Source organism: Pleurodeles waltl, chromosome 12 (assembly GCF_031143425.1).
Source record: "Pleurodeles waltl isolate 20211129_DDA chromosome 12, aPleWal1.hap1.20221129, whole genome shotgun sequence".
Taxonomy (NCBI): domain Eukaryota; kingdom Metazoa; phylum Chordata; class Amphibia; order Caudata; family Salamandridae; genus Pleurodeles; species Pleurodeles waltl.
Window position 1 is genome coordinate 204616961 of NC_090451.1, and position 22739 is coordinate 204639699.

At 44.5% G+C, this 22739-nt stretch overlaps 1 protein-coding gene across 1 annotated transcript in view; it reads right to left on the reverse strand.

The window, feature by feature from the left end:
- The window catches only part of CBFA2T3 (CBFA2/RUNX1 partner transcriptional co-repressor 3), a 115911-nt gene that overhangs the window by 32529 nt on the left and 60643 nt on the right, over window positions 1-22739 (reverse strand). The window contains exon 2 of the mRNA XM_069215978.1: window positions 15861-16007. Coding sequence (XP_069072079.1) covers window positions 15861-15981 — 121 coding nt within the window. The 5' untranslated portion in view covers window positions 15982-16007. The remainder of the gene's footprint in view (window positions 1-15860; window positions 16008-22739) is intronic.

Sequence of the window (22739 nt, forward strand, 5' to 3'; positions counted from 1 at the left end):
TCTCCAGGTCTGTCGGCAGAGGTGCTGAGCCTCCTCTCAGCGGGGATGTGGGTGCTGACATCCATTGATCAGGCTAATGGTACGGCCTTCGAGCGCCCTTCCAGTTTCACTTTCTCCTTTCAGGGGAAGTGTCTTCAGGTTCTTTCTGGCCGAGGTGTGGGACCCTGCATGGAGTCTTTACCTCACCATTAACATCTCCTCTCATCTCCTCTCTGCTTTTCAGCTGAGGTCAGCATCCTTCACACCACGCCGAGATTCTCACAGCCTCTTCTCAGGGAAGGCTCCTACAGCTGCCTCTCAGCTCTGAGGTACATTCCAGCGCCTCCTGGTTGGTGCTAACATCTTCAAGCTGCTCTACAGCTGGGGTGCAGATTCTCACAGTTGCTCCTCAGCTGAATTTCTTCCAGAATGGAGGGTCCCGCAGCTGCTTTGCAGATGTGGTATGTAATAAGGGAACTCACTATATATGCTCCAGAGAACTCAACCCCTTGAAGTGAAAACTTTACTGTCTGGAGTCCACAAGCACAGAAGTATTCTGTGCGCTCTCAAACAAACCATTTCTAACGCAGACTTTATTTTCTGCTATGCCCCAGCAGAGAAATACATTTTATTCCTTCAGGTGAACCCAACCTTTTTTACTTGAAAACTTCACTATAGCTATGTACTCTCACATACATGTGAAGCGCGGTCTCAGGTAAAACTAAACTTTGTAAGTGTGAACTCCACTGTCTGCTACGTACGAACAAAGGAATGTCCGTCACCTCCAGGGTTGAACACAACTAACTAGTTATAAACGTTATTGCTTACTATGTACCAATACAGGTATATCTTTCACTCACACAGGTGAACCCGACCCATTATAATTCTAAACATCATTCTTTGGTGTGCACTACAAAGAAATATCCTGCACTCTCCTCAGGTTAATCCAGCAGTTTGTCATTGTAAATGTAAACTTTCTCATCTGCTATGTACTAATATAGATATATCTTTCACCCACACAGGTGAACCCGACCCATTAGAATTGAAAACATAATTTTTGGGTGTGCACTTTCAAAGAAATATCCCAGACTCTTCTCAGGTGAATCCAGCTTTTCATAATTGTAAATGTAAACTTTTATCATCTGCTATGTACTAATATAGATATATCTTTCACCCACAAAGGTGAACCGGACCCATTATAATTGTAAACATCATTTTTTGGTGTGCACTATCAAATAAATATCCCACACCCTTCTCAGGTGAATCCAGCCCTTCGTAATGGAAAATGTAAACTTTATTGTCTGCTATGTACTAATATAGGTATATCTTTCACCCACACAGGTGAACCCGACCAATTATAATTCAAAACGTCATTCTTTGGTGTGCACTATCAAAGAAATACCTTTTCAGGTGAACCCAGCTCTTCGTTATTGTAAACTGTATTGTCTGCTATGTACTAACTCAGGCTTCTCCTGCATCCTCTCAGATCAAACCACACTTCGTAATTGTTAAGTTTATTGCCTGCCAAATACTACCAAGGGGATATTCAAGTGAACCTACCGCCTTATAATTGTAAAGATATTGACTGCGGTGTTATACGACATAACTTTCATGCACCTGAGCGTCTCTCGGATAAATCCAACGCTTTATAATTGTAAGCCAGTGTACTGCCACACAGCTACCGTGCATCTGAACATCACTCAGGTAAATATAATCCTTTGTAATTGCAAATTGTTTCACCAATGTCAACTAACACACGAGTGTTCTGCGCCCAGGAGCTGACTACTACTGGAAAACCGTGCATGCCTTAAACGAATCCAGCCCTCCCCAGTGATAAGCTGTACTCCTCCTTTACAAATATTGGAACATGTTACACCACACCAGGTGGAGTCACCCATTGGAAGAGAACATATCCTCTGCCATTTAACCACAGGATTACCCCGCACCGCCTAAAGTGACCCCTGCGCGTTTGTATATTCATCTGTATTGTCCCATACAAATGCATGAGTAATCTGCAATATTGATGATTTGCACAAGCTCCCCAAATATCTGTATTCCCATACTAACATCGCACTACACCTCACCACGCCACACTAGGTAAATAAAATTCATTCTAACAGTAACATGTATTCCTCCATATAACCCAGGATTAGTCTGCAGCATCTCAGGCAATGCCTACACCTTTATTCACCCGAACAAATGCATGAATATTCTTTAATGTATATGTCAATCACATTTTTTCTAATAGTAACATTCATTTTCCCACAGTAATACAGGAAGTACCCCTGACGTCTAGTGTCCATCCTACCCCCAATTTATTACGTCTCCTTTTCCTACTTAGGACATATACCCATTCGCCTTAATACACAGATACAAACCAGAGACGACTTCAGTGCGCATGTCTGCGGTATAACCTTAACTTAAATTATTGGCAGCTCTATTATAATTCCTTCTCTATTTCCCACTTGTTTCTAGTCGGATTTGCAAATGTACAAATAATTGCAGCAACGGATGGGGGTGAGAGGCACGCAGAACTGAAAGCAGCATACAAAAGGCACGTGCCACAGGCGCATGCGCAATCCCTTATGCATGGTACGATCGAACACTCGGGGTCTCGGAGTGTTCTGAGTGTCCGGGGATGCAAATAGCGTGCCGATGGCATACCCTGGAAATGGTACAAAAGGAAAGAAGAAACAGGCCCCGCCCCTAGGGGATCTCCTTGGTGACGCGTGCAGTGGCACCAGGTGGAAGCTGTGGGTGCTGATCAGATGCGCTCTTACTTATCATTTAGATCCTGGGGTTCCAGTTGTTGAGGAAGCAAAAGTGAAAAACGGGCAATAAAGTTAGCATTGTTATGAAAGAAATATTAATGTTAAAATGCTGCAAAACAGTCCAATGGGCTAATAAACTCTCATCCCTTCGCTTACAGGACCCAGGGACTGCGAGACTGCAGCAGCGGGCACAATAACACACGTTACTATTATTATTCGTCTTAAAAATGGCCAGGTGTCCTTTAGTTACTACTTGCATCTCGGCTTTACACATTCGTGCAACCGGTAACAGTGCGCATGAAAGCTACAGGAAGGGACTCCCTAGTGGAGGGGGGTGGTCACACACTCGCTGCATGTACGCCCCTGACGGCTGCCCGGTGGGGCCCTGGCAGGCCTCCGTCGCTACTACGACAAGGTGGCATTCCCCGTGCTTTCGCTCCACACTTACCTGGCTCTGCCGAGTCGCGGCGCCTCCTCGGAAACCGGCGGGCCTCTCTGCGGTGTTTTCTCAGGCTCTTTCCCCAGCACTGGGTCGGGTGCTTGGAGAGTGAGCAGCCGGTCACCACACAGGGTGCCCAAAATAACCGCGTGCCCACAACTGCTTTTATTCCAGTGACAGGTGCGTTACTAAGTAAAACTCTGCACACGTCCCAGAGCTGAAAACACTTGTGGGTAACGCTGGCATCCCCCGAAGGCCCCCTCCCACCTTCCTTTGTCACCCACAAGCGACCCGTGTGAGCTGAAGGCCTAAAGAGGGGCAAGCTATGCTGGGCCAGTCCCTGGAAAATATCACTGGTTCCTGTCAACACTCTCTGGTTCACTGACCCGTCTCCAGCCTGAGCTTGGGGGGGGGGGGGTCTCCTAAATACGGAGCATGGGGCCCACTTCAGACTCACACTGAGCGTCCATGTCAACACGGAGTGCGCACTGGCAAATATGTCTCTTCACAATCACAGACTGAAGGATCAATTACTCGTGGTGGTGATGCGTTCTAAGGGGAACGTAAGGGGGAACCCAATTACCACGTACTCTCCCATTTTCGCCCATTTCATATGAATTGGAAGTATTGCTAAGGGGTGTAGTTTTAAAGCATTAGTGATGCAATGAAATCACAGCAACGACCCAACAACTGTTGGCGTCACTGTCAACAAACACTGGTGGTGACTGCACAGCAAAAACTACGATAGAGTCCATCGTCTCTTCTCAGAGCTGCTGGGAGGTCTTTGTGGGATATAAATAGAGGTGAAGATAACATACATAGCTCACTTGTTCTGTTACATAGTTGGAACTATGAAGAACACACCCCCTTTGGCTCATTTCTGAAGCTTCTGGTCTGGTGCACCCATTGTAAGAAGTTGTTCCTGGTGGTCACATCCTGTCAGCTTGTTGGGGCTCTAACCCCATTCTACCTCGTCAAATGCTTTTTAAACATCTAGCGACCTCGCCTAGGGATGCTGAAATATTGATATTCTGCGACAGTGCGACTATTAACTTAGACAAATGGGCTTGAGTTTGTACCTGTAGGAATGCCACTTTAATTTGGGGTGATTCATTTCACAGTTACTCACTTTAGTCTTATCAATAAGATGTTTTCCAGATTTGTGCAAAAGGTGTTCCTTTGTAAAAGGTTACTAATTTCAATATTTGCCGGATCTTTGTGCATAATGTCTCGTTTTTATGTTGATTCGTACAGTGTTCTGGGAGGCTGAGTCAGAGCATTAAGAAACACAGAACGTGATCACAAGCATCTGAGATCTATGTTCTGAACATTGCACCTTTGTCAAGTTTCTCATTTTCTTTAATGTATCACACATGCAGGCATTTGACCTGCTACATCATGGCTGCCATTAACTTGAGGAGTTCCATATACATACGGAATGATATGTATGAACGTGTACATTTTATATTATACCTATATTTAACAACACACATACATATATAAGGATAAATAACACAGTTTGTACCTCAGCTTTGACTGAAACAATATTCCTTTACCATTAAAGTTAAGGTAATGCTAGCATTATGACATCACGTCCTGTGATACAGTGACACCATTGTGCATTGTCTATGTTCATTAGTCCTCCAATTTATTAGGTCTTGCCTGCATGTTGTCGAAGAGCTACTATGGATAATACCAATACTTACAGTGGGATTTAAGTAGGTCCATTGCTTACCATTAGTTGGCTTTCTTGTCAGTGTCATTTGTGTCCCTCTTATTCAATAGTTTTCTTTTCTCTCTTTGTATTTGTACCTCCCTTGGATCCTAACTTCTTTACTATCCATCTGATTGGATGCCTTGTATCTTTCAAAGACTCCACGTCTCAGAACTACTTTTTTAGGGTCGAGCGCACAAGCGCTCCGTCCCTGTTGTAATCTCTCTTTGGGCTTGTAACCACGCCCATGTCACGCCTGTCACTTTCATTGGTTTGTGGGCTTGCCTTTTAAAATCCGCTTGCTTTTATTAGTTAAAGGCATGCATACGTTGTGCCTTTTCCAGTGTTTAGCCCTCCCCGAGTGCTCCAGCCAACGACTGAAAACGTACAATGCTTTCAGCCTGGTTTCTGCACTAATTTATCTTTTTATTTTCCACGCAGCACTGGGTTTTACATTGCGCTATTGCGCTTGTTTTTTTTCTTTTAATTTGTGTCTCGAGAAAAGTCCAGTTAGGAGTTTACAATGCTAATAGCTCCAGCTCCAGCAAATGCAAGACCTGTTGCATTGCAAATGCTTGTTCTTTGGTTGCTAGCACTTCATTGCAGAGCATGTACTCTCTCATGCTCTCCTTTGTTTATTTAGTTTTTAGCACTCGACGCGAGTGCACATGTTTTCTTGATATCATCTCCATATTTAGCTTTCCCGTCAAAAAATCCTGCTTCCAGTTTTGTAAATTGCTCCCTCTCTGAACCCACAAAAAAGCTCGATCATTGCTTCCAGCCGCCCCGCCCCACTCGTGATTTTATATTTAAACAGCCCCCCAACCCAGCTCTTCCATTGCGTCCCAGCTGCTCCTGACTCTTACTTCCCACCCATCCCAATACTGCCCCTTCCAATCAAGTTCCTGCTGCATTCTTTTTTATGTTACATTTATTTTTATTTTTTTGGAAGGCCTGACAGTTGTCAGAGCTCTCCTTTAAAAAAAAAAAACAAGTGCTTTGAAGCACTTTTGATATTTCTTTATTTTCCTGCTCCAAGAATGGTGACCACCATCTTAGAATGGTACAAGAAAATAAAGTTAAAATGACCACTGCATCATGACGTATGTGTGCCCTAGGTTCAAATAAGGGTAGCTAGCGTATGAAGTGCAGGTTGTTTGGTGCTGTACAAAATTAGAAAGTCAGTGGTTTATGCACGATTCAGGAGTCAGAGTTTGTGGTCCATGGACCACTGGGCTTCTGGGACATGCTATTCTTTGGGTCGTGCTTGGTATCTAGCTGCCATAAAGCTGTTTGTGTGACCTAGGGCTGATCCCTACTAGTCATCTACTGATCTTGACTGCATTATTGGGCAATTTTTCTTTTTTTACTGAGACAGAATAAATAACTCCGTCCATGGGGTTGTGTTCGCTTGAGGGGGCAGGACAATTCTGTTCTAGAATGAGAAAATAATGGCTACTGTTCTCTGACTTGGGGTCACTGAGGAGTTAGTCCACTGTTGCCTTCTGTACTAGCAAGGCAGATTTATTCTCTGGATGTGTGTGGCGGGTGGGAGGCCTCCACTTAGGCTCATGATCCTAGGTTTTTAGGTCTGGCTTGATAGTGCAACTGTCATCAGAACTTATGTGATCAACAGAAAGAGAGCTTTATTAAGTTTTACCAGAGACAGGCTGTGGCTACCCCTGCAAGTTGATTCCCTTAACACCATTTGGTTGCGCAAACGTTGTGTGAAAAGATTGTTTGTATTACAGATCATGACTTGTTGAAAATCGTATGCTTCATACAATAGGCTTGAGTACGTTATGGTGGCAAGCCAATGATTCCATTTGTCTGATGCTGTGGGTCAGATCTGGTATCATGAAAAGTTACGACAAAGGCAGAAGGTCTTACTGTTAAAAGTATATGTTTATGGCAATAAGCCTAAAAGGATGGATTGATATTACTCTGTGGTAAGGCCGGTACCCAAGGATTTTATTACCCGAAATAACACAAAGCATCGAAATAGACAAGGACTTTTGTGTTGATTCTCTTCTCTGACAAACCCGTCAGGTAGAAGATTTGCACTCTGAGAATCCCTCTTATTCAAAATTAGGAGGGAAGTACACTGTTTTGCAAACTGCACTTTTCTACATTTATCAATAATTTTATTATTGTATGCAAATGATTGTCTTTTGGGAAAGCCCAAATTCAGTCCAGTAGGCCCAAAATGGATATATATTGACAAGCCAATTATGCCATTTCTCCGATGTCATAGGTCTAATGTTATTATGAAAAGTTAAAGCCATCTTGCAAACAGCATATGTTTAAATCATTGTGGCAAAACATATCTGTCCACAAGTATTTTGTTACAAGAAAGCTCACAGACTATCTTAGTATGCAAGGATTTTGGCGTTGCCCTGTGAGAAAGCTTGTGCCTAGTACAGTAAGTCTGAGGTTTTTAGGATGACAAGCCAGTGCTAAAAACTGCAGGCCTGATTGGTTCATTGGGAAAAGGAAAGTCAGATGTCATGGGTCTGATCTTATTGTTATTAAAAAAAGTTACAACAAAGGCAATATGGCTTTCAGTGTGGATTCTTACGATGCTGTGTTACATCCCAAGTACAGGTATTTTGTTACCTGGAATGTCACAGGTTACCACTGTAGGTCATGATTGTGGTGTTAGTTAACCTCTCTGGCAAACTCTCAGGATAGAAGATTTGCAATGTGATAAGCCTTTTGAGGTTCTTTTAGGGGGACTTGTATATTGTTTTGCCAGCAGCCATTCTGTACATAATTATAATTTTATGACTACTGCATTGTGGGAAACCTTGTGTTCAACACAGCAAGTCTGTGTCGGGTATGGTGGCAAGGTACTGACAAAGGCTGTAGGCCTAATTGGTTCAATGGGAAACATTATATTCGAGGCCATAAGTCTGATCTATTATTATGAAAAGTTATGACAAGGGCAGTAGACTTGACTTATTTTTTTATGAAAAGCATGTATTAAAATGTGTAGGTCAATTCTTATTACACCTTGGTAAGGCCTACAGGCAGGTATTGTATCACACAAAACCATAGAGACGACTGTAGAAAGCAAGAAATGTTGTGTTGCTTGTCCGAATGACAAATCCTAGGGGGTAAAATACTTTCACTGTGATGATCCTTGTTAGGCCCTTCTAGAAGGGGTTATATATTGTTTTGCCAACTATATGTTTTCACATATTTATAACTGTACCCATGCATGCCTTGTGCAAGGGGTTAGCCAGAAAATTAAAATAGCCCCCACTGTGAACCAATGCACTGATGCCACCAAGCAAGCAAAGGAAGTTAGCAAACTCTCCCTAGAACAGCTTCCTTGTCTCTTCCACCTATGCATTTTTCAACCTACAATCCACCTGCTGATATGCACTATTTCACCCTTACATTGCCATCCATCCATCGGTTCTTTCATCCATCATTCAATATTTTCCCATTCCATCATTTCATCCATCCATTCCACCATCCATCAAATCTGTCATTCGTCCATCCTTTTATCCATCCATCCACTCTGCCATCCATCACTTTTCCATCCACCCACTCTGCTCTCCATCTATGCATCCATCCATCCATCTGTTCTGCCATCCATCCATCAAATCTGCAATCCATCCATCTAGACACTATGCCATCCATCCATCCCTATACTCCGCCATCCATCCACCTAACCATCCACTCTACCATCCATCTAATCACTCTGCCATCCATCTACCCAATCACTCTACCATCCATCCACTCTGCCATCCATTCCCTCATCTTTTCACCCACTCATCCATCCCTTTATTCTGACATCTTTTCTCATATCCATTCTGCCATTCTTTCACCTATCCATCTTCATCCACTCTGCTGTCCTTCCTTCCATCCATCTACCCACCCATTCCTTTACTCTGCCGTCTTTCCTTCCATCCATCCACCCACCCACCCATTCCTTTACTCACCCATTCTTTCACATGTCCAATGACCTTTCCATCTATCCATTCACTCTGACATCCTTTCACCTATTCATCCACCTATCAATTCACTCCCTCATCCATCACCCATCCCTTTACTTTGCTATCCATTCACCTGTACATCCACCTATCATTAACTCATCCTTTCACCCATTCATTTTCCACATACTCATTCATCCACACACTCATTCATTCATACTTCCTCCTTTTCACACTTCCAATATTTCTTCTTTCTTGCCCTGTTCTATGTAGCCAGGTGTCACTCTTCCTTTCTCTTCTGCCCAGTTGCAGACAGAAGAAGCCCATAAGAACCCCGCCGTAGCTGCTAAAGCAGGGGGTTCACGACCCCCATGGCCTGATGGTTGCCTTGAAGCAAAGTGTATGTTCAATTCAGTGGGCCAGAATTAGGTATGGTGACAAACTTATGATAAAAGCTACAACCCCCGTTGGTTACTGGTAAAAAAGTTATGTCAGATGGCTTCTGAATCTTCTATTTATTACAAAAAACTATGACAACAGCAGTTGGGCTGGCATACTTGGAATGAAAAACATAGGTTAAAGACAAAAGGCCTTCAAGAGTGGCTTGTTATTACACTGTGTTAAAACAGTAGAGAGGAATTGTGGTAAATAGAATCTGACAGATTAATGTAGTAAGCAATGGTTTTGGTGCTTGTTACCACCCTCTGACAAACTCTGGATATAGAAGATTTGCATGTGAGGATCCTTTTTTTATTATTTTTTTATGCTTGTAATTTTATGCATAGTATTTAGCAATGTGCGTATTAAAGTACTTTTTAGATCCAGTTTGACAGCTTTAGCTGCCTGACAGGTTCTTGTATTTAAAAAAACCATAAAACTACAATCATACCTACACAAACAGATGGGACTTTGGTTCAACCATCTTTACCCATTTGTCTGTTTGAGTGTCATTCACATTCTGTTTTCACCAACGAGATCATATTCCACGGAACAATGGGTCAACCCACTTACGCCTCTACCCTTTGACTGAATGAATTTGGCCTGATCACATATAAACATCTGAAATTGCTTTTGTGAAATTACATATGCACCAGTATCTTTTTTTTTTTTTTTTTTTACTTCAACAGATCCCCATTTTTTCCTTCTCTTTTTTAATTTTGTTTTTTAAACAAGCACCTGACAGCTCCCTACTTAGACAATACTACCAGGCCATTCTTTTAATTCTTATTTCAAATGTAATCACAGCACCTTGCATAGCCACTGTTTCTAAACGAGCTGGCTTGAAGGGAGTTAGCCACATTATATCATTATTTTACCTTTCCAAGATGACCACCACGTTTAGAAGCAATGTGTCAGTCATCATAGACTGGTACAGCCATTAATCAGTATACACAATGTAATTCCACTGTGCCTGCTCAAGGCTGACTTTAATTTTTTACTTATTCTTAACTGAAAATACATGCCCGCCATATTTATGTATAGTATTTTTCTACTTGTGTACTTTTACTTTATCGTGCATATGATTGCTGAGGTTATATGTTTCATTGTGGAGGGGTTGGTGTATGAATTTAACAATGAGTCAGTGGGTGTATGAATGGATACATGAGTTCAAGGAGGAATTACATAAAGCATGTATGGTGGGTTATCGAGTACCTAAACTCACTAGTAACTGAAGAGGCACTTTCAGTTGTAAACCAGATCTATTGGTCTAACCAAAGCTTGTGCAGGACTTCAGCCCCAAACACCATCTGTTGGTGTTATTCTGACACCGTCCCTTCATACTCAAAGCACGCAGCTCAGTGCCTGGAAGCCTCATCGCTCACCCATTCATATGGAGAAGTCATCAGACTGAGTCTGCCGTGGTCAGAGTATGATTAAAATACCGCACAGAAATTCAAATGATAGAAGCCAAAATAAACCGTGCTAAAGAGAGTGCGGGCGACCGTCTGTCGTGCCAGCTGTTTCAGGCCCCGCTGCAGCTATAAGCAGACATAACCACCTTATCTCCTCGCAACCTTAAGCGCATTCACATGCGTGCAGCGCGTCAACACCGGTGATGGAAGGACACAAGCGGGCGCGCGCGCTGTGGCGGCGCGCGCTGAGTCTTTCATACGCAAGCACGCACGCAGCACACACACACACACCCACGCACGCAAATACAGACACAAACAGACAAGCTGTTGCAGCAACACATTCAAGCACTGTCAGATGCTCAAGAGCACACATTAACAGGCAAAAACCTGGACACCCATTCTATTAACCACCACCCACTGACACACACAAGATGTCACAGCACACACAGGGACACCCCATTTGTAACAGCACACACAAACTCACACACACTGACCTTGAGGCTCGAGTTTCACGGAGACAGAGGGGCGACCACCGCCTCCTGTTTCAAGCACCGGGGCGCACACACAAACTCACATGCATACACACACTGTCGCGTCACTCAAGGAGAAATACATTCTTATACAAACGCGCACTCACAAACTAGTTACTAAGCTGTCACAGTATTCAAAGAAACACCAGTGCAACGAGCACTGAAGTTGTTGCATATAAATCGACACATTGATATAGTGATGGTTTAGCTTTTTGTCCCCTCAATCGAGTACACAAACACACACCTTTATTCTTCGGAGAGATGACAAATTAATTACACACGGGGAGGCGCACACAAGCACACACGTGGCTCTGGATCTCTCTCCGTTTCTCCCCCCCCCCACTTTCCACAGACCTGAAGACGGGGCCTGCCTGCGGTAAACAAAACGGACACACACAGACAGCCAGGGGAATTAGGAGCCGCCACATCTGTTCTAAAGCTCAGCTTAAAAGCCAACCCCATCAGATCAGAAGGAAACGCAATCCGCTTTCTAATTAGGGAACATCTGGTTCCAGGAGACAACACTTTGCAGTGGCCTGGAAGAGTCCACCGTGGAGCCGTATCCCAGATGTAGCGCCTCCCCCCTGAAGTGGGCGCTGGGCCTGTAATTACTTGCAGGTTCTGACCCAGTTTCTCAGGGTATGACAGAGTAGTCAGGCGGGTGACGTACTCGCTATTTCGGGCAAGGAATATGGAGATGTTAAAAAGTAAGGGGTGATGGGGGCGGAGGGATCAAGAACGGTCAAACAAGAAGTCAGAGGCACGTTGGGAGTGGAAGTGAGGCCGGTAGTTTGGATGCCATTTCCTCAGTTGGGGTTGAAATGGAGGGAGGTCACACGTAGAGTCTGCAGCGGAGTTGGGATCATGCCGAAGGTAAAAGACATGGTTATTTGCTGTTATACGGGCAACCTGGCGCACACTTACCGGTGCCACCCACTTACCAATGGTATCCTAGGCACCCTCCTAGCCTTGCCACGCACCTGGCACTATACCCTTGGGCCAGACCGATATCCAGGTGAGAGAAGAAGAAGGCAGAAACATTAGCATGCTTGCTATCCACAGCAGAGGTGCTATGGGCCCTGGCGCAAGCGGGGCGAATGCCCCTGCACTCTGGGTGGGTAATTAAAGGGTACCATTGTGAGCATGTGGTGGGCTTCTCATACCCTGACGCCTGGTGTCACAGCACTGTGCCACTTGCTGCAGTACTGATACCCATGCCCCTGGGTACACTGAGTTAGAGGGCCAGCACGAGGACACCCTCACCCAAACACACTTCAGCCCCTCTTCCGCTCAGCCAGAGGCACACAGAGGAGACTTGCCACACGCAGGCACAGAAAGCCAGAAGCGTAGTCACTTTCAGGCACCGTCAGATGACCTGGTCTGCCGGAGGAGGCACGGGGTCAGCCTAAGGCACAGGCTGTGACCTGCCATTTCACCTCTACAACCTGGAAGCTATTGCATGCAGCAACTGCGTTTTGCAGTGCGTGCTTGACTACTCACTAAGCAACAACACAAACGTGCATAAGAAAGCACAGTGAGTCTTTCAGGGATGGAGCCAGCCTGGGTTCAAGGAGCTGACCTGGCATGCTGAAGGAAACGCAGTGCGTCTGTAACATCTGTGGTGAGCTGAGGGTCGTGGATGCTGATGCACAAAGCCAGAGTCTTACAGGCCTTGAAGGAAGAGAATGTCCTGGCATTGTTGTTGCTGAGACCAGATGCTCCGAGATAGACAGCTTGTGACGTGGGTATAGGCAGGGCCACTGGAATTATGCGACTGCTGCGTTTTTCGCATAGTTATGGATTTTCTGCATTTTGCCACGTAAGCCCCAATGTGCCGCTTAATCTGCAGATTTAACAAAAAAAATGTTTCTACTTCAAATGGGTCAAAGGTTACTAAAGACGTGGCAACATGTTTGTTCCCAGTGGAAGTCCCTTTGCAAAGGTTAACTGGTCATCTTTCAGTGGTTTATGTCTGGATTTGGTTGGTAAACTGGTGCTAATGATGTTAAACAGTATCTATCAAGTGTACAAATGACAAAATAATGAATACTATAAAAAAAAGTGCCGCACTGTGCCGCATAAACTGCCTTTTCTAGTCGCATAATTTAGTCAAATTGTTTCCCAAATGTGAAATCCTAAGGGACCGTTTAGCCTTTCTGAATCAGATACCAACACCTTTGAAGTGTCAGTAACTGATCAATGGTGCTGGATGCACACAGATTACCAGTTAGAGATGCATTCAGTCTGGGGCACAGGGAGGTGACAAGACCTGCAGAAGGTGGCCAATACCTGAGTCACAAATGTGTGACCACCTATGTAGAAGGGAGCATGGTGAGTACCAGGGCTGGGTGCTTCATGGATTACCAGTTAGAGACGCATTCAGTCTGAGACACATGGAGGTGATCAGAGATGCAGAAGGGAGCCAATGCCTAAAACACAAATATGTGACCACATATGTAGAAAGGAGCATTGAGGAGAGTACCACGGCTGGGTGCGTCATGGATTACCAGTTAGAGACGCATTTAGTCTGGGGGACAGGGAGGTGAGCAGAGATGCACAAGGGAGACGATACCTAAGACACAAATATGTGACCACATACGCAGAAGGGAGCATGGAGGAGAGTACCAGGGCTGGGTGCGCATGGATTACCAGCTAGAGACGCTATCAGTCTGGGGCACGGACCAGAGATGCAGACGGGAGCGCATCTCTACATCTTAGACTCAGTGCAATGCGGCACTCTCAGTCCGCCAACGCAGTATTTTTTCTGATTCCAGGAAGGTGACATGCCATGCAGAAGGGGCGGGACACATGCTGCCAGAGTTGCAGGCAGGCTCAGCCATGTGTGACATGTCGCAGAGCACACACCTGGGGCAAGATCTAGCTGACATTGGGAAGGAGAGACAAGCAGACGGGTAAGGATATAGTAAAAAAAAAAAATTTTCAGACAATTAATGACGGAGAATCCGGGAAAGGCAAGACTGCAGCAGGAGCTAAAGGTTCTCAGTGTAGACCACTAGAGGCCACCCGGCCCCCCCAGAGGGAGAGCCACTGTCACGGTTGCTTTAACAATAGGGCCCAGGCACCCTGCCCATGCATAAGTCATTTCCAGTGACTTAATATCTGACCATATTAGATCACCAAGATTAGTTCTGAAAAAGTGATCAATATTCTAGAATAAAAATGACACGAAGGAACATTTTTAAATGGGCGAACAAGCCTGTTAACTATTTTGTCACTAGGAATATATTCGGATTTTGATCGTTGTATGTATTTTTGTGTGTCTACGTCTGTGTGTGTGGCTGCATGGGTGCGTGTGTCACTGTTTGTGTGTGTCTGTGTACGTGGCTGCATGTTTGTGAGTCTGTGTACGCCAGTGTGTGTGAATATGTCTGTGCCCATGTTGCCAGCCTATGTGTATGTATCTTCTCTCTATTCCACTAGTCCAAGGGTACTTTTTATGCCATCAACCCCTAAGCCCTGTTTCTTTGTCTCCTGTCTGGGTACATCTTCTTTCGATATCACCTGCACTTGTGTCATATTTCAGTTTGCACTTCGTCTTTCCATGCTGCCAGTCGCTGTGTGTGTTCTTGCTATGGTGCCAAGGGTGCAATATTTCTGTGCCACCAAGCTCTGTTTTCTTGATGTGCCACAGTCCATACGACGCCTCGCTATAGCACGACTGTCAATCAATGCTTTGCTTCCCCCTCCCCAACCCTTATTTGCTTATTACTGCACTAGCCTGTGGGTGCACTTCTTCCGTGCCCATTTGCCCAACATACAGTGGCCAAGAGTATTCACGTTTCTTCTAAACAATGCCAATCTTTGGAATTCTGTCTTGTCTCAGCTGTAAAAGTGCCACATGGCACAGAATGAACACAGGGTGGCACGAGCAATGCTTGGCTGCAGGGAACACAATCGAACCAGCCTGCCCACTGTAGGGTCCATTGCCTGGAAGGCACGTGAATGGCTGATAGGCAAGTTTCTGCCACCTTGCCAATGACCCAGGTTACTTTGAGGCGTAGACTTTAAAAGATTCCTGGCGCCTTTAGCCCAGTCTCTGTTTTCCCAGCTCATCTCCCTCCATGGTCGAACTGGGGTAGAACATAGGTCTAGGCATTAAAGTAAAAGTGGCCCTCCTTAGTAAGCCATATAGCTGAAAAAGTGGCCCTCCTTAGTAAGCCATATGGCTGAAAAAAGTGGCCCTCATTAGTAAATCATATAGCTGAAAAAGTGGCCCTCATTAGGAAATCACATAGCTGAAAAAGTGTCCATCTTTAGTAAATGATATAGCTGAAAAGGTGGCCCTCATTAGTAAATTACATAGCTGAAAAAGTGGCCCTCTTTAGTAAATCATGTAGCTGAAAAAGTGGCCCACCTGTGCAAACTGGGGCAGTTACGAACGTGTAAAAACACGGTATAATCGTTTTGCAAGGTAGATAGAGAGACTGAATGCATTTGTGCTTGCTGCAGGCCATGTTTGTGGTAATATCAGGGAAATGAACATTAAAAACCAGCCTGCCAGAGCATAAAACAGACCCAGAAATATCAATAAACCAGCCCACACACTTACCTGTCAGACCAGCCCTTCTAGGCCAGTCCGACACTGCCTCCCTTATCCCGTGATGGCACTCACTTGTGTTTGGCGCAAAGTTGGGAATGCGGCTCACTCCCTGCGTGACGGCTGGTGGTGGAGGTGGCATGTTGGGTGGCGTCGATCTGGTCTGAGTCTTCACGTCCGCGGGTGAGTCTGGCATCGTTGCAGCCTTCTTCTCTGCACTGTCTGTAAGAATCAGGAGATATATATGTTGCGGCATCAATCCATTAAATGATGTCATATTATTACTATTTAGAGTGCCTAGAAATGTCAGACATGCAGTATGAAGTGCTACATGAATCAAGTTACTATTACACAGTGCACACGTATGCAATGTAACACTTTAACCAGGATACACCACATATTGCCCCAACAGCAATTCAACTCAACTTCCAAAAAACACCCCAAAAAATGAGCAAACAATGTATTTCAAAATATATTCTTTTTACAATATCCAGGCTTATAGGACCAAAATTCAAAAACTTCACATATCATTTCAAAATATGTAGCTGGCTAGATCCCTCACTTCTTCATCTTTCAGTACCAAAGAGCATACATGTGGCCCAACTTGCTTTGAGCAAATGCCCCTTCAGATAGCTAGATACCCAGGTCTTTCCCAAAACGCCTTCCACATAAACATTGTCAGGATCTATCCTGCAATGTCCTATGCATAAACAGTGTCCAGGACCCATCTCACAATGCACACATAAACAAAACAATTCCCAAAACAAGTCCCATAAATAATTATCAGGCATCAATCCCACCTATCCATGTAAGTGAGATGTTATCCAGGATCCATCCTACGGTGTGAATCCACATGTAATTTTCCAGGATTCATCACGCAGTAGAAATCTACATAACATGCTGTCTACTGTCCATCCCATGTTGACCATCCACAAAACATGTTAAATTCATGGTGTGTCAGACAATGGACCCATATGTAATATGCCGGCAAGCGCCAATCACACAATGCCATTAGCAAAGACCCATCTAACAATGAACACATAGATAAAAAATTGTGAAGGATCAATCCTATTGTAGAAATCTACATAAATCCTTTTCCAGGATGCATTCAACAACGGCCATTCCTTTAACACATTATTTGGGATCCATCCCATCAGCCAGGATCCATCTAACAGTGAACACATACATAAACTGTCCAAGATTCACCCCACACTTGCTTCCTACATAAGACATTGTCCAGGATCCATCACACAATGTTCAGCTATGTAATGTGTCGGCCAGGATCCATTTCACAATGGACATATTCATATGCTGTGCAGGATTCACCCTGCGGTGGACATCTACATAAAATGCTGTCTAGGATCCACTTCACAGTGGACATCCACATTAAACACTGCCCAGGGTTCATCCTGCAATGTCCATCTACATAGTGGTGTCCAGGATCCATCTCACATTGGACATCTTCATATGTTGAGCAGGATCCCCCTGACAATGGAGATCTACATTTAAAAGTTGTGCAGGACCCACTCAACAATAATCATCTTCAGTAGGGGCCATATGTACGAACACATTTTCCCCATAGACACAGAATGGGCAAAACTGCTTGCTACATCTGGCCCTAGATGTCATGTGGCCACCCTGCAATACCATTCTACATACTGTTGTCCAGGATCCATCTTGCAATGGACATCTGCATGTATTATGCAGGCTCTATCACATATTGGACATAAGATGATACCCAGAATTAGTTTCGCACTCGTCAGTTACATAACTGAGGATCAAGGATCCATCACACAGTGCTTGTCTGTGAACCTGGCTATTGCATATACATCCTACAATGACTATCCACCAAACTCATTAAATAGGACTGATCCCCTCCCCAAGTCCACCTATATATTGTGGCACAGGGTGTTTTGCAGCTATCACTGAATGGCTGTAGTGACGGAGAAAGAAACAAACATCCTCTCAGCTCAGGATCTGAATGGCTCTAAGAAAGGGTAAACTTTGCATACAGCCCTCCACCTTTGATACTGAACAGTAGTAAAGTGACATGGTGCCTTACACCTCTGGATATGAATGACAGTAGGGTGGAGCCACTTGTCTCTAGAATCAAACAGCTAAAAGGCGCAGTAAAGTGACATAGCACCTTTAGCCGCTACAAATGAATGGCTGTAAGGTGAAGTAAGGTAACAAAGCACCTTTCATCTTTAGATTGAAAGGAACCTTCTACCTATAGAAATGAGTGGCAGTAAGGATGAATAAAGTAAAAGAGTCTTTTGCTTCTAGAACTGAAGGATGAATAAAGTGGCACAGAAACGTTCACATCTATAAATTAATGTCAGTAAGGACGAATAAAGTAACAGAAAATCTTTTTGCTTCTGGACCTTCTAGAACTGAAGGATGAATAAAGTGACACAGAACCTTTCACATCTACAAATGAATGTCAGTAAGGATAACTAAAGTAACAGAGTCTTTTGCTTCCAGATCTGAAGGATGAATACAGTGACACAGAACCTTTCACATCTATAATGAATGTCAGTCAGGGTGAATAAAGTAATACAGAATCTTTCACATCTATAAATGAATGTGAGTAAGGGTGAACAAAGTAACAGATAATCTTTTGCTTCTACCACTGAAGGATGAATAAAGTGACATAGAACCTTTCACATCTATAGATGACTGTCAGTAAGGATGAATAAAGTAATACAGAACCTTTCATATCTATAAATCAATGTCACTAAGAATGAATACAATAACAGAGAATGTATTGCTTATAGTACTTCTAGAACTGAAGGATGAATAAAGTGACACAGAACCTTTCACATTCATAAATGAATTTCAGCACGGATCACTAAAGTAACAAAATGTTCTGCTTCTAGCACTGAAGGATGAGTAACTTGGCACAGAACCTTTCACATATATAAATGAATGTTAGTAAGGAGGAACAAAGTAACAAAGAACGTTCACTTCTGGAACTGGATGACTCTGCCAGGACAGGTGAAGTAACATTTTTCACCTCAGAACTTCATGTACAACAGCTGTGCCTGGCTGGCGTTAATTATCTAGTGCTTCCACAGGCACGTGGACTTTTTCACAAACAAGGCTGAGTCGTATTAGCAATAGTTATGGGGAGCTAAGGCTGGCGCTTTCCCGTCTTTTCCCTAAAACTCGGGAGCCAGAGCTCAGTTGCCCTGGAGCTCGTGCCGTCTGCGTGCAGCGCGCGCATAGCACCTGGGCAAAGTGGGCTCTGGCCCAGGACCCCGGCCTTCCAGAGAGGGTCCCCGACAGAGCCAAATGTGCTCTGCGGAGTCTCTTGTCCTGCCGGCCGTCAATAGTTCTTAAACGTATTGTTTTAAATATTGTTTTTCCTTCACTTTGTTTTAATGTGCGTGGTGTGTGTTTGTTACAGACATGTTGAAAATAAATTTTGTATTTTTGCTTCATGCAACATCCATATATTTTTTTCTTTTAGATCAAAACACGACTTCACGCATGAGAAATGGGAGGGGGTCACCGAGATTATTTGCAATAACATGAGTGAGGTGCTGCTGTGTTACAATATTAATAACAAAGGTCACCATCCCTGAGTATTGGACGTAAAAACATTTCAAATTTGGACCTGTGCACTGTCAGTTACATGGCCAAAGAGGACATGAAAGAGCTGAAAATGGGTCATTCAAAGCTGTTCCCAACAGGGGCCACCAAAATACATTTGGCCCAGGGCCCCCAGAATCCCTAAGATGCCCCTGGGTGTGCCACGCATTCAGGAAAAGCTATCTGTTCCTCAGCTTTCAGAAGCCACACCTGCCCGTGGTCCATTTAAATAAAATACAGGGCTCCCGGAGAGAAGCTGTGCTCGTGGTCCTTCCCGGCCTCTGCTCTGATGGGAGAGCTGCAAATCTTCCACTGTGGCGTTTGTAACTTAATGCACTTTATCCACGAGAGCTGTTACTGCCTATCAGCTGTCATTTGTCAGTCTTTTGTGAAGCTCCCAGCTGGTGATAAAAGTCACTTTTCATAACCGCCAGAGATCGGTCATTTGTTTGTGCTAGGAGGGGTGCAGACTGATGCTGTGAGGCTGGAGAAGGCAAGGGTGGGCGGAAGGGGGCACACAGGAACTCACCCCAGGCACAGCAGCGGCATGAAGAGGACTCCCTCCCAAAACAAAAGTAGATCTTCCACCCTCTGAGCAGAAGGGGAGAGTCTGTGCACATCTGCGTACGAACGGATTCTGTGGGTATCTACCGAAGGAATGGATCTAAGCAACGAATACAATTCTATTCATATCTGCAGAAGGGGTGAGTCTATGCATATTTTTGTAAGGAAGGAACCTGTCCACATCTGCTTAAGAGGCGAGTCTGTCCTTATCAGCAAAATAGATTATTCTATGCATAACTGCATAGGATGGTATTCGGTCTAGATCTGCAGAAGGGGTGAGTCTATGCATAGCTTCGTATGGAGGGACCCTGTCTATATCTGCTTAAGAGGCGAGTGTTTCCTTATAAGCAAAATAGATGATTCTGCACATAACTGCATAGGATGGATTCTGTCTAGATCTGCAGAAGGGGTGAGTCTATGCATAGCTTAGTGTGGAGGGACCCTGTCCATATCTGCTTAAGAGGTGAGACTGTCCTTATAAGCAAAATAGATGATTCTATGCATAACTGCATAGGATGGGATTATGTCTTGGTGTGCAGAAAGGGTGAGTCTATGCATATCTTCGTAAGGAGGGACCCTGTCCATATCTGCTGAAGAGGTGAATCTGTTCATATCTGCATAGGGGGATTTTGTCCATATCTCCTAAAGAGATGTGCCTGTGCATATCTGCATAGGATGGTATTCTGTCTAGATCTGCAGAAGGGGTGAGTCTATGCATAGCTTCTTATGGAGGGACCCTGTCTATATCTGCTTAAGAGGCGAGTCTGTCCTTATAAGCAAAATAGATGACTCTGTGCATAACTACATAGGATGGGATTCTGTCTAGATCTGCAGAAGGGGTGAGTCTATGCATAACTTCGTATGGAGGATAGGATTCTGTCTTGGTGTGCAGAAGGGGTGAGTCTATGCATATCTTCGTAAGGAGGGACCCTGTCCATATCTGCTGAAGAGGTGAATCTGTTCATATCTGCATAGGGGGATTTTGTCCATATCTCCTAAATAGATGTGCCTGTGCATATCTGCATAGGATGGGATTCTGCCTAGGTCTGCAGAAGGGGCAAATCTACGCATATCATTGTCAGGTGGGATCCTGCCCATATCTACTGAAGAGGTGTGCCCTGTGCATAACTGCATGGGGGATACTGTCCATATCTGCAAAACGGAGGAGCCCATGCACATCTGCATAGGTTCTGCATAGGAGGGAATTCTTTGCAGATCTGTAGAAGGTGTGACTATGTATGAGGTGGCTCTGTGCATATCTGTATAGGGCGGAGTTTGGTCCATATATGTGATAGGGATGAAACTATGCTTATCCATATGGGGAAGGACTCTGCCTGTATCTGCAGAAGGGGCGAGCTTTGTAAGGAGAGACTCACGCCCCCAGCCTCATCGTTATTTATATAGGCTCCAACCCTATAGGGCACCAGCTGGTGTCACTTTCTCTCAGCCAGGTGATAATGAATGTCAGACTGAATGTCTGCTTCGCCCTCAGCCCCTCCGTTGATGCTGCCGTTTTATGGCGGGTGTGTTGGTGGCTTTGATGTCTGCGTGCGTGATAATCAGGCGGTAGTAGTTTCGTCTGAATATGCAGAAGCTGATATGCGATACGAAGCACTGATGCTTTGTGTGATGTTTTGGTGTTTATGTAGGATATGCAGGAGTTGCTAGCTTTGGAAGGTACACAGCAGTTCAAGGATTTGGTGAAGTGGTAGATTTGCGTGACATGCAGGGGCTGAGCTCATGGCTTTGTGTGATATGCAAGCACTGCTGGCACTGCATGGTATGCAGGAGCTGCTGGCCTTTTGTGATCTACTGGCATTAGTGGCGTTGTGTGATGTACCGTAGGCATTGGTGGCTTCGTGTGACAAACAAACATTGATGGGGTTGTGTGATCTGCAGGTGTGTGAATGTGATATGCATGCTTTGGTGGTTTTGTGTAATATGCCAGAAATTGTGGCTTTGAGTGACATGTGGGAGTTGCTGGCAATGGGACATATGCAAGTATTAGTGGCTTTGTAAGATAAGTAGGTAGTGTGGCATCATGTCATTTGCAGGAGTTGGTGGACTTTTATGATAGGCAGCAAGCATTGGGGGCTTTGTTGTGTGATGTTGGAGGTGGTAGCTTTGCATGAAATGCAAGAGATGGTGGGGTTGTGTGATATGCAACAGGGGTTGGTTGTTTTCGTGGTATGCAGGTGTTGGTGGCTGTGTGTGATGTGTAGGAGCAGATAGATGGCTTTGTATGGCATGTGGTCATTGATATATATGTAGGAGTCAGTGGATTTGTTTGGTGTGCAGCAATCATTGATGGTTTTGGTTATGTACAGGACTTGGTGGCTTTGTGCGACATACAAAAGGTTTTGGTGGCTTTTTGTGAAATGCAACAATCCGCTGGTTGTTTTACTGTGTAATATTTAGGTTCTGGTAGCTTTATGATATTCAAGAGTTGGCGTCTTTGTGTGATATGTAGGAGGTGCTTGCGCTGGTAGGTTTGGGTGATAAGCAGGTGTTAGTGACTTAAGAGATATGCAAGCATTGGTGGCTTTGGTGGTATACTAGTGTGGGTGGCTTTGGGTGATAAGCAGGCGTTGATGACTTTGGTGATATGCTGGCACTGGTAGCTTTGAGTTATAAGCAGATGTTGGTGACTTTGGTGATATGCAGGCATTGGTGGCTTTGGTGGTATACAGGCGCGGGTAGCTTTGAATGATATGCAAGAATGGTGACTTTGAATGATATGCAAGTGTTGGTGGCTCTGGTGGTATACAGGCGTGGGTAGCTTTGAACGATATCCAA